Source organism: Bison bison, unplaced genomic scaffold (assembly GCF_000754665.1).
Source record: "Bison bison bison isolate TAMUID 2011002044 unplaced genomic scaffold, Bison_UMD1.0 scf7180017864327, whole genome shotgun sequence".
NCBI classification, from domain to species: domain Eukaryota; kingdom Metazoa; phylum Chordata; class Mammalia; order Artiodactyla; family Bovidae; genus Bison; species Bison bison.
In genome coordinates this window covers 7,521,130-7,537,485 of record NW_011494899.1, presented here as the reverse complement: position 1 = coordinate 7,537,485, position 16,356 = coordinate 7,521,130, and the positions used below count along the sequence as shown (strand labels likewise).

The window sequence follows — 16,356 nt, the reverse complement described above, 5'->3', positions numbered from 1 at the left end:
CGCCTCTACCTCCGCGCCGCGGCCGCCGCGAGCCTTCTCCGCTCTGCCGGGAGACTATCACGCCCCTACCCAGTCCCGCGTGTACCCCCAGCCTCCTCCGGAAGGCGGAGGGGCTCTCAAGGTCACTGCCCAGTCCCGTCCACCCCCGGGGCGGCGGACGGGCTGTCTCGGCCACTGCGAGCGAGGGGCCTGCCTGTCTGGCCGCCGCCCCATTCTGCGCCAAGTTGGGGGTGGGGGTGGACAAGCAGTCGGTGACTTTGCACACTGGTCACTGAACACCCCCAGCTCCGTCCTGCCTGGCCTTAGGGCTTGTGGTTTGGTTGACCAAGCCCGAAATGCCCTTTGGACACTTTTATACTTAACCGTCTGTTTCTCAAAGGCTGTGCTAGTGATCCTGTAATTACTGATAGCGCTGATCAAAGATAAGTTACTTTTAAGAGATTAACTACTTCCTCTTTCTTCGTTGACACCTGTTAATCAGAAGCGTCCCTTGGACTGAGTGTGATGGGGGGAGCAGGAAGCAGAGGGGGCCACTCCCATCTATGGCTTTTTAGAATACCTGGAATAAAGACTACATTGCACGTTCTGTGACATTGCTTTCTTTTCTTTGCCCTCCACATAGAGATTCCGTTTATAATCGTATTTGAGTATAGGTCCTGGTTCGTTGGTTGTTTTAGTGGCTAAGTTGTCTACGACTCTTGCGACCCCGTAGACTGCAGCCTGCCAGGCTCCTCTGTCCATGGGATTCTCCAGGCAAGAATACTAGAGTGGTTGCCATTTCTTTCTCCAGGGAGTATAGATCCTGTGGAGAACTAATTTGACTTGAGGTTGGATAGGAATACAGTGCCCTCCATACATGGATCCTTTTTTTTTTTTTAAGTATTTGATGAAGCCTACATTTTAAACATAGATTGATGGATGTTAGTTATATTAATATTTGATTTTTCGGCAGACGTTCCCATTGTCAATTCATTTACATATTGTTTAAAAAATATAAGTGGAAGCCTGTTTGCAGAATTCCCCAGAGGCAGTGTGCCAGAATGGAAGGTGCACTGGGCCAGAAGGGAAGGCTTGGTTCTAATGTGGCTTTGCCACACTATGGAATGACAGACAACGTGGGCATGCTTTCCTCATGTAAAATAGAAATAATACTTGCCAATACTTGCCAAATTTCACAAGAATGCAGTGAGGACTAAATGATATATTACATGCAGATAAATGTAGAAAATTAGAATTTGTTCAACCTGTTAAAAATATTACTTTTATGAAAAATGTCCTGCAAACCTATAATAAAGTTTAGTTTTTATTGGGCCTTGGTTTCGCTGACAACATTTGAATGTTTCTATTTGCCAGTTAAATCATGAACTTTTCAATATTAATTTAATAACCATCTGTTGAGCACTTCCAAAGAGCAGGACAGGCAGAGAAGTCCAGGAGATTCTGTTCAGGGATGACAGGGGATGGGGCCTGATGGAACAGGTTAAATTATTAATTTTTAGGCTATGCCTCATTCATTCAAAAAAAAGGAAAAAGGTGGCAGACAGGGAGGATCTGAGGGACTTAAAAAAAAAGAAATCAGAATGATCTAAAAACAGGAAGTAAAGTTTGAAAAAACAAGATGAAACTGAGAAGTGTTTCTGAAATGTAATTAGATCCTGAACATGTTTCTAAGTGGCTGTAGCCGTGAGGGGAAACACCGTTACAGGAGTTACGCTGCCTGTGTGATAATATCCCGGCAAGACCACAAAAGGAACGTCGCAGTTCATAGGCCACAGAGACAGGATCTGACAAGGTTCAGATCTAAGAAGGCCTGACTACAAAGCCCGATTCTTTTGACCATATACCACCACTGTCTCATCTGCAGTTCTTTCTTTTCTGGGTGATCTGCAGGAAAAATACCTTGTGTTTTATGTAATGCTTATCAGGTGTTTAATATGCTTTCACATTCATTGTTGCATTTGTGTCTCATATCAACCCAAGGAGGCTGGCAAGTTTTCTCCCTTCCTAGAAAGGCCTTCGCACCATTTTAGTATTTCTTCTGTCCAGCCATCCTGAACTAATAGTGGCATACATTTTATTAAGAGGAAGTTGAGGCCTGGAGTGTCTTTAACCTGGCTTGAAATGTGTTTTCTGATTCTTAAACTTAAGAGTTAGTACTTTTTCAGACTTGGTGGATTCCTTCCAGAAAGGGTCAGGGAAAGCCCATACAGTTGTTAGACTCTGATGCTTGGGTTAGTCTACCCATTTATGATTAATGCTCACTACATATCTATGTTAATAATATTTGATCTACTTTTTAACTGTATTGATATTCTAGGACATGACTGGGGATGACGAGAAATTAGGAGAAAAAAGTTAAGTGATTTACATTGTTGTGCAATGGTGCTCTGAACTGCATGTCACGCCACCATTTCATTAAGGAACTTTCTGCTCCAGCCAAATTGAACTACTTCCTATATCAAGGGTATTTCTTGGGACTTCTCCTGGCAGTCCAGTGGTTAAGACTGCATGCTTCTAATGGAGGCTGGGGCTGGAGAGGGGGGTTCAATCCTGGTTGAGAAATTAAGATCCCACATACCACACAGTGCAGCCAAAAAAAATTTTTTTTTAAGATTTCTTTCCTTCTTGTCCCTCTCTTTTCTCCTTCCTCTTTCTTTCTCCTGTCCCACTTCATCTCTCAGTGTCCATTCCTAACACTACCTCCTTAGGAAATTTTTCTTCCTTCTCTGAAGTCAAATCAACTACTTAATCCTATGAACTTCCATAATAATAGCAATGATAACTAACATTCTGGAGAAGGAAATGGCAACCCACTCCAAGACTCTTGCCTGGAAAATCCCATGGACAGAGAGGAGGCTGGCAGGCTACAGTCCCTGGGGTCGCAAAGAGTCAGACATGACTGAGTGACTTTTTAACTAACACTTACCGGGAATTACTTACGTACTTGGGGCTTCCCAGATGGCACTAGTGGTAAAGAACTAGCCAATGTAGGAGATGTAAGAGACATGGGTTCGATCCCTGTCGGGAAGATTCCCCTGAAGGAGGGCCTGGCAACCCACTCCATTATTCTTGCCTGGAAAATCCCATGGACAGAGGAACCTTGTAGGCTACAGCCCATAGTGCTGCACAGAATCGGGCATGACTGAAGGAACTTAGCATTCACACGCACACACTTATGTGCTGGGCATTCATTTAAACTGCTTTTGTCTATTATCTCATTTAATCCTCTCCACAACTTTATGAAAAGGTACTACTATTATCCTCATTTTATAGATGAGGAAACTAAAGGGAAATAAATTAACCTCTTTAAACTGAGTCCAGGATTCCAAGCTGGAAAACTATACTTCTGCTGTAGGTCTTTGTAGCTCTCCTGTGGAACTTCTCCATTTATTTTGGTTATGTGTGTGATGTGATGTTTGGTTATGTATGTCCTTATTGAGTAAGACAGTCTACCATATTTTAAGTTCAGACAGCAATTGCCCATTTATTTGAACATTCTCCACAGCATAGTGCCCTGTGTAAAGTAGACACTTGGTAAATATTTGCTAAACTATTGACTGCGTGCAGGAAATAGCAATTTATAATCTTGGGAGATTATGTTTTTCCATCCATATTCAGTTTTAGCTTGTTTCAGATTAAATACTTATCAATTTGGTCCAGGGAGTTTTGACATGAGTATGCAAGAGTCAGGGCAAACAGAAAACAAGAACTGAATTGCGTCCCCTCTCGATGAGAAAATTTGGTGATTCGAGTCTGGTTCTTTGGGCTCCAGCTTAGTAGCATTCTCTGCTTATTTTTGACTGGCATAAACTGTGGCTCCATTCCCTTTTCGGTTTTCTTGAGTAAATGTTTTTGCTCTGCCCTCTTGCTATCTGTATATAAATCCATGTGACTGCTATTAAGAGTGTGTTTATAGCAGATTGGTGCCCAGCATAGGGCTGGGTCAAAGGGCCTTGAATAATTTCTTTCCCTTATGATATGAATTGAAAGCAAGTGTATCTGAGGAGATATTTACAACCTTAAGAAATGGTTTGTTCCCTGTCTAAATATTTCAGATTCGAGTGGCCTTTGGACTATCAAGAATTATTTGTTGGAGGAATAATAAGAAAAGGCAATAACCTAGTCAAATTCTGTTACAGGTTTGGTTTCTTTGAAATCTAGAATATTTCCTTCTAGTTCAGTAACTTAAGAAGTGTCATTTATGAAGGCAGGACTCTTGTGAGAGAGTGGCCTCTCATACTAAAACAAAATACCTCGCAGGAGGTGAAAGTTCTAGAAGCAGGGCAGGGAGTAGAGTGAGGCAGGCAGGCACAGACAGCCCTGAGGGTCGAAAATGCCTCCTTGAATCCTGCCCACAGTGCCTTGCTGGCCTCACCCTAATCCCAGTGCTGTCTAGAAGGAGCTTCTGCCGGTGATGTAGAAGTAGCTCTGATGCCTGTGGCTTTCCTGTGCTTGATTCCCAAGAAACAGACTGTTTCCCCTTTAGAATTCTGGTTCAAGTGTGGATAAAACATGGCCTTGTGAGTATGGAAGGAGCCTTAAATCCTGCTCCTGGTGGGTTTGACCTGGGCAGAAGCGCCAAACACCTGGGTTCTGTGAAGTTACAGTGCGAAACAGATGTGAAGGTACCCAAAGGAGTTGACGGTGACGATAGATCTGTCTAGGGGTTCTCTTCGCTCCCCTCCCTGCCTGTTTCCCTTTGCCTAGTGAGAGGCTGGCATTGTCAACAAGAATTCTAGTAAGTACTCAAAGAGGTTTTTAAAAAGAATACGACTGTTTACACTAAACTTAAGAGAAGGAATGCTGTCTTTCAAGTACAGCTTTCTACTGTCCTGAGAAAGTCCCTCTGGCCCTGAAGTTGGTTGAACGCTGTTGGGTGTTCGTGCCCTGCCTGGTTTCCACCCGCAGCTGGTAACCTGCCTCATTGTAAGAAGGTGGGTGTGTTCCTCTCAAATGCTGGCCCCTGCCCTGAGCTGAGGCCATAAGTTGGGGTAAACCAGTGAGCTGCTAGGGCCTTCCTGCTGGGAGGGATGGAGAGTGACTCTTGGCTTCCTGTCCACCAAGCCTCTGGAGCCTCCCCAGCCTTGGTTCCAGTGGGAACCCTCCCTTTGTAAACAACGAAATGCCTCTGGTCACAGGCTCAACTGTGTCACGGGCACATAATACAGGTTAGAGCAGTCAGATTAGCAGTCTATTAAAATTCCATGAGTTTTCTCTCAAAAATCACTGCTGCTGCTAAGTCACTTCAGTCATGTCTGACTCTGTGCAACCCCATAGATGGCAGCCCACTAGGCTCGGGTATACCCGTGGCTGATTCATGTTGATGTTTGGCAGAAACCAACACAATACTATAAAGCAATTATCTTCCAATTAAAAATAAATAAATTTATTATATTAAAAAAAAATCACTAGACTCACCCAACTGGGTACAAAGTCCACCTTCTAACACTGTACCAGCATTACAGTTTTTCACACATGCCTGATCTTTGATTAAACGCAGTTTTTATTTTTTATGGAGAGAGAAGTCAACTGATGTTTGGATAATTGAAGTCTCTCCATTACCAGCTGACCCAGTGGTTACTGGTTATGTAATATCTTTTGCATCTGTATCAACTTACATCCAAGGCCATTTAAAGCAAAGAGGACTTTTTAAGTGTGAAAATTCATATAAGCAGGCATGTATAGTTTCAGTATTTCCTAAATTTTAATTTGGGAACATTTTTGCTTTTGTGTATTACCTATACTGTTTTTCTTTACATAAACTTCAAATCTACTCCTTAAAAACTTAGACTTAAAGCCTTAATATCTGTACAATTATAGGTTTGATAGCTATGCTAGCTAGTTTTAAAATTATTATTTTTAAAATAGATTAAAGACATAAGTATTAAAATGAAAAGTTTACCTAAGAATCACTCAAAAAGTATCTTATATAGTATCAGAAATAATAATAACTAAAATTTACTGAGCTCTTCCCATAAGCCAGGCACTTTTCTAAGCACTTGACATGTAATAATTCATTTAATTCTCACAATGAGCTGAGAATAGTGATTATTCCCATTTTTCATAAAGGGAAACTGAAGCACTGAGAGGTAAAGTAGCTCATTCAAGGATCATTTGCAGGTGGAGTACAGAGTATATACTCCTATCCAGTCTCCAAAAAAGCCCCAAGACATGTATTCGTAAATTTGGAAACCATTTTACTGAATAGTTATGAGGTAACCTGTTACTTAATCATCAGTTGATTTTAATCATCTAGTTATTTAGCTCCCATGGTATATATAGCAGGTTTTAAAACCAGAGAACATACCTCCTACTCTGGAGAGGATTCTATTCTCATATTAAAGATGGGGCCTTGGAGACTACCTAGGTTAGCCTTTTCATTTATAGAAAAACCTAAGACTGTATTCCCCCAAAATCCAGTATTCTAGGGTCTGAGCCAAAAGTTAAATTTGTCCAGTGCACAGAAATGTGTTCACTGATCACTTTCTAAGTCTCTTTTTCCTTTTCCTGATGTGTGTGCTCATTCAAACACACAAATAAAAAGGAGTATGATACCTGGAATAAATAATTGATCTATATGAGTGTTCTCTGATCCAGAGTTATTTTGAACAAAAACAGTTGCCACATGTTCTAATGTTTCTCTAATCCTTTAATTCAAGTAGCTAGAAAAAGTAAAATTTCCCAAATACTTAAGTTTTATATAGTTCTTTTTTTGTGATGTAACTGACAAGCAATTTAAATTTATTAGTGTTTTTTTAATGACATGAAAGTGAAGGGGAACTAAAAAGCCTCTTGATGAAAGTGAAAGAGGAGAGTGAAAAAGTTGGCTTAAAGCTCAACATTCAGAAAACGAAGATCATGGCATCTGGTCCCATCACTTCATGGGAAATAGATGGGGAAACAGTGGAAACAGTGTCAGACTTCATTTTTTTGGGCTCCAAAATCACTGCAGATGGTGACTGCAGCCATGAAATTAAAAGATGCTTACTCCTTGGAAGGAAAGTTATGACCAACCTAGATAGCATATTCAAAAGCAGAGACATTACTTTGCCAACAAAGGTTCATCTAGTCAAGGCTATGGTTTTTCCAGTGGTCATGTATGGATGTGAGAGTTGGACTGTGAAAAGCGCCAAAGAATTGATGCTTTTGAACTGTGGTGTTGGAGAAGACTCTTGAGGGTCCCTTGGACTGCAAGGAGATCCAACCAGTCCATTCTGAAGGAGATCAGCCCTGGGATTTCTTTGGAAGGAATGATGCTAAAGCTGAAACTCCAGTACTTTGGCCATCTCATGGGAAGAGTTGACTCATTGGAAAAGACTCTGATGCTGGGAGGGATTGGGGACAGGAGGAGAAGGGGACGACAGAGGATGAGATGGCTGGATGACATCACCGACTCGATGGATGTGAGTCTGGGTGAACTCCAGGAGTTGGTGATGGACAGGGAGGCCTGGTGTGCTACGATTCATGGGGTCGCAAAGAGTTGGACACAGCTGAGCGACTGAACTGAACTGAACTGACTGAATGACATGCTGCTACTGCTGCTGCTAAGTCACTTCAGTTGTGTCTGACTCTGTGGGACCCCGTAGACACCACCCCACCAGGCTCCCCCGTCTCTGGGATTCTCCAGGCAAGAATACTGGAGTGGGTTGGCATTTCCTTCTCCAATGCATGAAAGTGAAAAGTGAAAGTGAAGTCGCTCAGTCGTGTCCAACTCTTAGCGACCTCATGGATTGCAGCCTACCAGGCTCCTCCGTCCATGGGATTTTCCAGGCAAGAGTACTGGAGTGGGATGCCATTGCCTTCTCCGAATGACATGAACTTATGATTATTTCTTAGTAATTATTTTATTTTCTAGAATAAACGTATAATCTTCCATACAATCATGTAAGATTCATCATTAGTGAAGGTATTATTTAAAATTGTGATTTACACACATCATTGAATACCATGCAGTCATGTAAGCAAATGGTGTAGATCTTTATGCTTGACTTGGAAAGATTTCTATGATGTATTATAAAGTTCTGATCTTAAAAGATACAGTAGATTTTTTTTTTCTTTTGGCCACACCACATGGCTGTGGGATCTTAGTTTCCTGACCAGGGATCAAACCCATGCCCCCTGCAGTGGAAGCATAGTGTCTTAACTGAACCATCAGGGAATTCCCAGATACAGTAGATATTATAAAGATAATATAATTTAAAACTTTAAATGTTAAGGAGCTTATATGATCTGGAGAAGTTTTACTTTTTGTAATAGCCTCCTTCTATAGAAGTATTCTGGTATTAACATATTGCTTGCTGCTGCTACTGCTAAGTCACTTCAGTCATTTCCGACTCTGTGCGACCCCATAGGCAACAGCCCACCAGGCTCTGTCGTCCCTGGGATTCTCTAGGCAAGAACACTGGAGTGGGTTGCCATTTCTTATGACTTTATAATTCTATAATTCATAATCCATGCCCTGATTTTCCTGGGTTTACATTTGAAATTTTTGAAAATAAGTTGTTTTTTTTTTTAAACTGGAATTGAGTTGGGATAGCTCTGGAAATCCTGCATCCACCTGGAGAACTTTCTGGAGTGACCCGCATTTAAAGCAGACTCCTGGAAGGAAGAGGCCTGCTGTTCCTGGCAAGAGGATCTCCCCCCTGGGGCCTGTTTTACAGAGATAACAGATAATCTGCAAACTATTTCATAGCTCCCGGGTGGAAATGGAGGTGATGACTGCAGGGAAGAGAAAAGATAGGTCCAGCCCCTGTGGTCTTGGGAAGACTGGAAAGGGAATGAACTGGCAGCTGGTGGACTAGTGCGCCTTCGTGGGTTTAAAAGGAAGGAGGTCTCTCTCAGCTTGCAGCAAGTTTCCCACCGCTCGGGTTCACTGAACTTGAAATTGTATTACTTGGCCATTAAAAAGAATACATTTGAATCAGTTCTAATGAGGTGGATGAAACTGGAGCCTATTATACAGAGTGAAGTAAGCCAGAAAGAAAATCACCAATACAGTATATTAACACATATATATGGAATTTAGAAAGATGATAACAATAACCCTGTATACGAGACAGCAAAAGAGACACTGATATATAGAACAGTCTTTTGGACTCTGTGGGAGAGGGAGAGGGTGGGATGATTTGGGAGAATGGCATTGAAACATGTATAATATCATATATGAAAGGAGTCGCCAGTCCAGGTTTGATGCACAGTACTGGATGTTTGGGGCTGGTGCACTGGGACGACCCAGAGGGATGGTATGGGGAGGGAGGAGGGAGGAGGGTTCAGGATGGGGAACACATGTATATCTGTGGCGGATATATGTTGATATATGGCAAAACCAATACAATATTTTAAAGTTAAAAAATAAAATTAAAAAACAAAAAGAAAAAAAAAAAGAAATTTTATTTGTGGGGGCAGGAAAGTGCTTCTTAGCAGGTTTGAAAGAATAGATAAGAATCCAGATGGGAAGCTACACCTAGTCTGTGTAGCCTGCAGGGCAATAAATCTGATAGATCTCGTCTCATGGGCCAGGTCATAAAACTAGGGTTTGCTTCCTGGATCCAGTCTAACTCTCTTCTTGATGGAACTTTATCACCCCTCCCTAAGTTTCACTTTTATCTGTAATAAAAAGAACATAATAGCTGCCTTGTCTCTGTGGATTGCTGTTTCAAACAAAATAATGCATTTTTGAAAGTCCTTTGTTGTACTGTTTAAGATAACATTACTACCTTTCCAGTCTCTCTTGTAATGACCTGTGGATCATCTGTTCCAGAAACATGAGCTGGTCATGGACTCATGAATAAACCTTTCACTTTAAGGACTCTACCTTCATTCCTGCTTAGCCCTTCTCTCTGTCTTTTCCTGTTGAAATTCCCCTGCCCCTCTTTCCCCATTTAAACTGTAAATCTTAACTCCATTGATATCCTAGTGAGGTCATGTTAGGCCAGCGAGCCAGTTTTCATTCCTTTCTCCAAATAAGGGGCAGAGTCCACCTCCAACCATGGCATCCAGGAGCAGCCAAATTTATTTCAGCATGGATCTCTGTTAACACCTTGACCTTTAGACTTACCTGCTGCCAGGCTCCCAGATCAGAAGTTAGAATCAGGAGCTTTTTAATGTGGACCTTTGGGAGTTGCTTCTTGAGAAGCTCCAAATTTTCCATATAAGAAGTTTCTGTATAAGAAGGGAGAATTGGAACATCTTCATGTAGATTATTTACTTTCTGTCATTTAGGGGAAAAGGATTCAGTGGAAAGGAGCTTCCCAGGTGGCACTGTGGTAAAGAATCCACCTGCCAATGCAGAAGATGCAAGAGACATGGGTTCGATTCCTGGGTTGGAAAGATCCCCTGGAGGAGGGCATGGCAACCCATGCCAGTGTTCTTGCCTGGAGAATCCCATGGACAGAGGAGCCTGGTGGGCTACATTCCATGGGGTGGCAAAAGAGTCGGACACGGCTTAGTGACTAAACAACAACAGCAGTGTAGCTATTAACACTGGGTATCTGATATTAACAAGTGATGAAATATTTGTTAAAGTTCAAAGTAAACTTTTGTTTACTTTGAAAGATTGAGGAATGAGGTAGCGAGTTGATTGGTTATTTGCAGAATTGCCACATAAGCCATACCCACATTGATATGTCAAATATCATTTTAGAATGTTTAATGACAATAGCTAAACTTCGTTGAGCACTTATTACATGCCTGGTGTGTGTAAAGAACTATCTTAAGAATTTTTTCATTGTGTACAACTACAAGTTTTATTTGCATCTTACAAATGAGGTAACCAAAGTTTAGAAGTTTAAATGACTTGCCCAGGGTCACTTGGCTATTACATAACAGAGCCAAGAACTCAAACACAGATCTAACTTTGAAACCCTACGTCTCAACACTTTTGCTATACTTCATTTCTGAGGCAGAATTCTGGGTTGGCCATTGCTTTCATCACATGGGTCCCTGAGGAAGTAGAATACATTTATAAAGTGCTGAAAGAAAAGAAAGGTTGTTTTAAAATCCTTTTTCTCAAAATAAATAAATAAATAAAATTCTTTTGCTCTCTTTTGTTGAAATTGCATCATTTCTATTGACCCACCTTCAAGTTCACTGACTCTCTGCTCTGTCATTTTTGTCTATGGTTCTGTATGTAATGTGTCTTTTTCTTCTGGCTTCTTAAATGATTTTCTCTTCATCACTGGTCTTCAGTGATTTGATTATGATGTGCCTTGATGGGTTTTTTAAAAAAATACTTATTCTGCTTGGAGTTTGCTGAGCTTCATGGATATGTGAGTTTATAGATTTTATCAAATGTGGACATTTCCAGCCATTATTTTTTCTTGTATTTTCCATGTCCAACCCTTTCTTTTCTCTCCTTCTGAGACTGTAATTACATATATCCCACAGGTTATTGAGGCCCAGTTCAATTATTTTTAGCCTTTTTTTGTTTATGCACAATATTGGATATTTTCCTCTAATAGTCTGTAAATTCACTGATATTTTCTTCTGCAGTATCTAATATGTTGTTAATCTCATATAGTATATTTTACATTTGAAATATTGTACTTTTCATTCTAGAAATTTCACTGGAGTCTGTCATACTTTTCTTCCATCTTCTTGAACATACGAGGCATATTTATCAGAACTTTTAATGTCCTCTTCTGCAGATTTCACTGTCTCTGTTATTCCTGGGTCTGATTGTTTTGATTGATTTTACTCCTAGTTGTCAGCGTATTTTTCTGCTTCTTTGAGTGACTAGTAGTTTTTTAATTAGATGCCAAACATTGTGAATTTTACATTCAGGGGTACTAGGTTTGGTGGGGTTTTCCTTTAAGATGTACTTTGTGTTGGCTATAGGTAAGTTACCTGGAATCAGTCAGATCCTTTTGAGGCTGGATTTTGCATCTGTTAAGGCTATCAGAGAAACCTTTAGTCTAAGGCTAATTTATCCCCACTGCTAAAGCATTACAGTTCTGAGAACTCTACCCAGTGCCACAAGTATTACAAGGTCTTTCTGCTATACCTGGTGGGAATGTGGTTCTTTCCCTGGCCTTCATTAGTAGTTTTTTCTCATTAGGCACAGGTCACCTCTCAGCCAAAGACTCAAAGATCCCCTCTGTAGATCTCCACAACATGTGCCTCTCTCCTTACCAGTGCCCTGAGCCACAGATTCTGTCTGCCTTGACCTTCCTGAGCTCTGCTCTGTTGCTCCTCAACACAGCAGGATCACTGGGCTCTTCCAGGTCCCCACTCCTGCACTGTGGGCTGGACACTGCCCGTCGGCACTAAGCTGGAGTACTTGGAGGGCTCATGTCACTTACTTCCCTTCTGTCAGGGATCACAGTGCTGCGCTGGCTGCAATGTCTGAACATGGTTGTTTTGTTTATTTGATCGCGTTTCTAGTTATCCAAGGTGGGAGAGTAAATCCAGTCCCTGATATTCCATCATAAATGGAAGCAGGGGTCTGTGGTTTGTCTTTAAGTTCTTCTTTCACAGTGGAAACTTACCGAATAATTTCAAATCCAGTGCCATATATAAATAGTATTATATTAAAGGAGCTGTGGACTAAGAATCAAAATCAGGGTCCTAATCCTCATTCAGTTGTTTAACTTCCTGCTTCCCATAATATATTCTGTGACCTCCTCCCAATCTAGAGCAATTCATTTCTTAGTTTAATTCATATCTGTAGAAAGAGGGTTATGAATGTTCCTTATATCATGCTGAGGTGCTATAAAGCGAGAACATAAGCAAATGTGTTGGTTGGCTTGGTTGAGCTGTTTTCACACAGAAGCTGGCTTATTGTCACTCACCAGTCTTCATTGTTAACATTTCATGTTAGGCACCATACTGGACATACCTTTTATGTGCATTAGGACTCTTCATCTACCAGTCACTGGATGCTATTGATGGGAAACAAGCCAGAAGGACAAATTCTTGTTCTCCTTTAGGGGAACTTTTTGACCATGGTTGCGACTCTCTTTCCACAGGTAAGTTAGTGGAGATTTTTTTCCTACAGTTGTTTTTTGTTTGTTTGTTTTTTAATGATGGCTTAAAAAATGAAATGAACTGAGCTGTTTGGTTTGTTTTGGTTTACATTTGGGAGCAATTTTGCAAAGTGTATTTTTTTGTAAATACACTAAAAATGTATGTTCAGTAATTTATTCTTGCCTACTTTTAATGCCAAGATTATGCACCTTAAAACTCTACATTGCTAAACATTCAGTGGCAATTATTTAACTTATTTTAAATACTTAATGGTTTCTAAACCTTGTTTCTTTCAGTTTTTATGGCAGTTGGAGCTTCAATTGCTGTTCGCTTAGGAACTCACCCCGACTGGTTGTTTTTCTGCTCTTTTATTGGGATGTTCATGTTTTATTGTGCTCACTGGCAGACTTATGTTTCAGGCGTGTTGAGGTTTGGAAAGTAAGTATGTATTTTAAGTTGTATATTTTAAGATATAATCAAATTCATTTTCACTGTCATACTTCATTTATTCATAATAAAGGGAACAAACTGTCAATCATGAATTTAAATTACCTTTTAATTTATTGAAGCATCCATAAATGTTATATCTTAGGTTTAGTCTTTTAGGTGTTCTTCTTGTTATAGTTACATACTTGATGATAATTTTATTTTTTCTCCCTCTCCAACCTACTAGCCCAAGTTTACATTGACAAGAGAAAAAGAAAAATAAGGGATGTGAATGAAGTAGGAAAAGAATATAAAGTACCTAAAAAAGAAGCATTTGGCTAAAAGATAAAATATTGAGATATGGAATCTAAAGGTCCTTTATGGTCAAATTTTTGTGTGTCCGTAAAGGGGAACCCCTTTACAGCAGTCCCAAACAACAGTAGTCATGAGAATCTCAGCTGTGGTGTACAGTTGGTGAGATAGTGTAAAAGTATCTTGTACTATTTGCCCCTGATGCTTTATTCTTAGACACCAGGAAACAGTGCACAAGACTGGAACTCTGTTCTCTCTCTTTCTCATCAGCTGCCTCTTTGCCTGACCCTTTAGTAGCCATCTCCCTTTGGTTCATTCTCAGCTTTGGCTTCCCCTGTCTTCAGATTCTTTCCTGCAGCACTTTAGTGCTTCCTGGGAGAAGCAGTAGCTCTGGAAAAAAAAAAAAAAAAAAACTTCTGATAATGATAACTGAAAGGAGAAGCTCAAAACAATGGATCATTTAACAGAGTGAAAGCCACTGGCAGTTTTTCACATTGACTTTAAATTACAGAATAGTCACAGCTGTCAGCTGTTGAGCACTTGTGTGGTTCTGGTGGTGTACTCAGTGCTTTACATGCCTTTTCTCATTTATTCCTCACATTAACCCTGTTGAGGGTATTACTGCGACTGTACCAGTGAGGCGGAGAAGTTCTGTAACTTCCTTATACTTCTAAAAAAGTGTGGAGCCAGGGTTAAACTCAACTCTCCAAACCCCACACTCTTAACGACTGTTGTTCAGTAGCAGCAGTTATTTAATGACTTAGACTTTACCTCTTTGACTTTTACTTCATTAAAAATCTTTCTGAAATGAATTATTTTACATTCCTGGCCTAGTTGTACACTTTATACTCATTTACTGTTGACTGAGAGTGTCAGTTGAGTGTCAGTTGACTGAGTGTGCCTAGAATTGGACATAGAAAGATGAGTCACTTGTGGGTGGGATATGCCAGACAGATTGGGGCAAAAGCATTGTAGGCAGGAGGATGAGGAACAGAAGTACTCAGAACATTAGGGAAGTGGTTGCTGTGGTTGAGCACCAGACATGTGAAGGACTGGAGGAGATCTTGCACTGCCCAGGGTTTGAAGCATGTAAAATGCTTACTCTCTGTGGCACAGATCCTCCTCTGTATGGTTTCACTTTATCAAAGTAAAAGCATCATTGAGCATTGAGTAGGATACACATGGATGGTCCAGCTTAACACTATAAGAAGGATCTATATGTGGGACATCAGCCAAGCTTCTGTAAATACTTCCAAAGTCAGTCAGTATCAACTGTCAATTGGCTAGGATGGATGTCCTGAAAAATCTGTCAATAAACAATAATAAATTTCCAAAAAAATTTAGTCATTTATATAGTTTATCCTTAAAAGAGGAAGAATGACGCTTTCTGTGGTATGAATGATGCATGTGTGAAACCAAGGTTCCTAGCTCAATCCCTGTATATGTCATTTAGTTACTGAAAGTTTGTCCTGTAATTTCTGTCAGCTTTCCTAGTTGCTTCGGGTCACTAGTCATACCCTGGAAAAATTATAGATTAACTTAATGGAATTCTGTACTGTTACTTGAAAAAGAGTACAAAATCCTGATAATAAATTATAGGTGTAGGGGAAAGAATGTTGGCTCTGAAGTCATTTTTCTATAGCAGTATCCAGCTGTTTTCAATACAAGCGTGGAAAAATCTTTTCATTTTCTCTTTCCCAAAAGACAGATATAATGTATATATAGCTCATAAGACTCAGATGCTCAGTAAATGTCAGTACTTCTCCTCTTTTTTCTTCACAAAATACCATACATTATATTACTTAGTTTACCTTTTTCAACTAACTTGACTATTTCTCCATGCAGTCTGGAGGCCTTGATTTGCCTATCACTGATCTTACAAATACTGGATGTCATTACATTTTCCTTTTATTTGTGCATTAATGTTCCAGTCACCTTCTCCTTCTGCTGCTGCTAAGTCACTTCAGTCATGTCTGACTCTGTGCGACCCCATAGATGGCAGCCCACCAGGCTCCCCCGTCCCTGGGATTCTCCAGGCAAGAACATTGGAGTCGGTTGCCATTTCCTTCTCCAGTGCATGAAAGTGAAAAGTGAAAGTGAAGTCCCTCAGTCGTGTCCGACCCTCAGCGACCCCATGGACTGTATCCTTCCAGGCTCCTCCATCCATGGGATTTTCCAGGCAAGAGTACTAGAGTGGGGTGCCATTGCCTTTTCCCTCTAAATGCCCTCAAAATAACTCAGCTGAGAAGTCTTTTCTTCCATAGCTGGATCTATTTTATCATCTAATCCCTACATTTTTTGTATTTGCAGAGCAGTAAGTATTCCTCTAGCAGGGCATCTAAGAGGAGATGCAAAGGAGATAGACACATAACATCTGAAGCTCAGAAAAAAATATATGGATTTGGAGAAATGGATTTAGAGGTCATTGGCATATAGATGGTAGTCTTAAGTATAGATATAATATTCAGAGAACCTAAAAAGAGAAAAGAGGAATCCTGGAAACAGTAGCATTTAAGATGTGGAAGAAGGAGCCTGGGAAGATCTTCCAGAAAGGTAGGAGAATCACGAGAGAACATGGCATAAAAACAGCAAAGCTTTTCAAGAAAGAGGGGTGTGGTCAGTGATTTAACTATTGAAAGGAGTTATGTGAGATAG

General features: G+C 40.5%; 1 protein-coding gene across 3 annotated transcripts in view; it reads left to right on the top strand.

Moving 5' to 3' along the window:
• The window catches only part of CHPT1 (choline phosphotransferase 1), a 32,711-nt gene that overhangs the window by 1,040 nt on the left and 15,315 nt on the right, over positions 1 to 16,356 (top strand). For 2 of the 3 annotated variants that reach the window (XR_826443.1, XM_010853440.1), the window contains exons 2-3: positions 12,818 to 12,965; positions 13,260 to 13,401. Coding sequence is in view for 2 of the 3 variants with exons in the window: in XM_010853440.1 (XP_010851742.1) it covers positions 12,818 to 12,965; positions 13,260 to 13,401 (290 nt within the window). In the remaining variant the exon portion in view is untranslated. Of the gene's footprint in view, positions 1 to 11,081; positions 11,268 to 12,817; positions 12,966 to 13,259; positions 13,402 to 16,356 lie in introns of those variants that run through there. The other variant, XM_010853441.1, reaches the window with a different exon arrangement.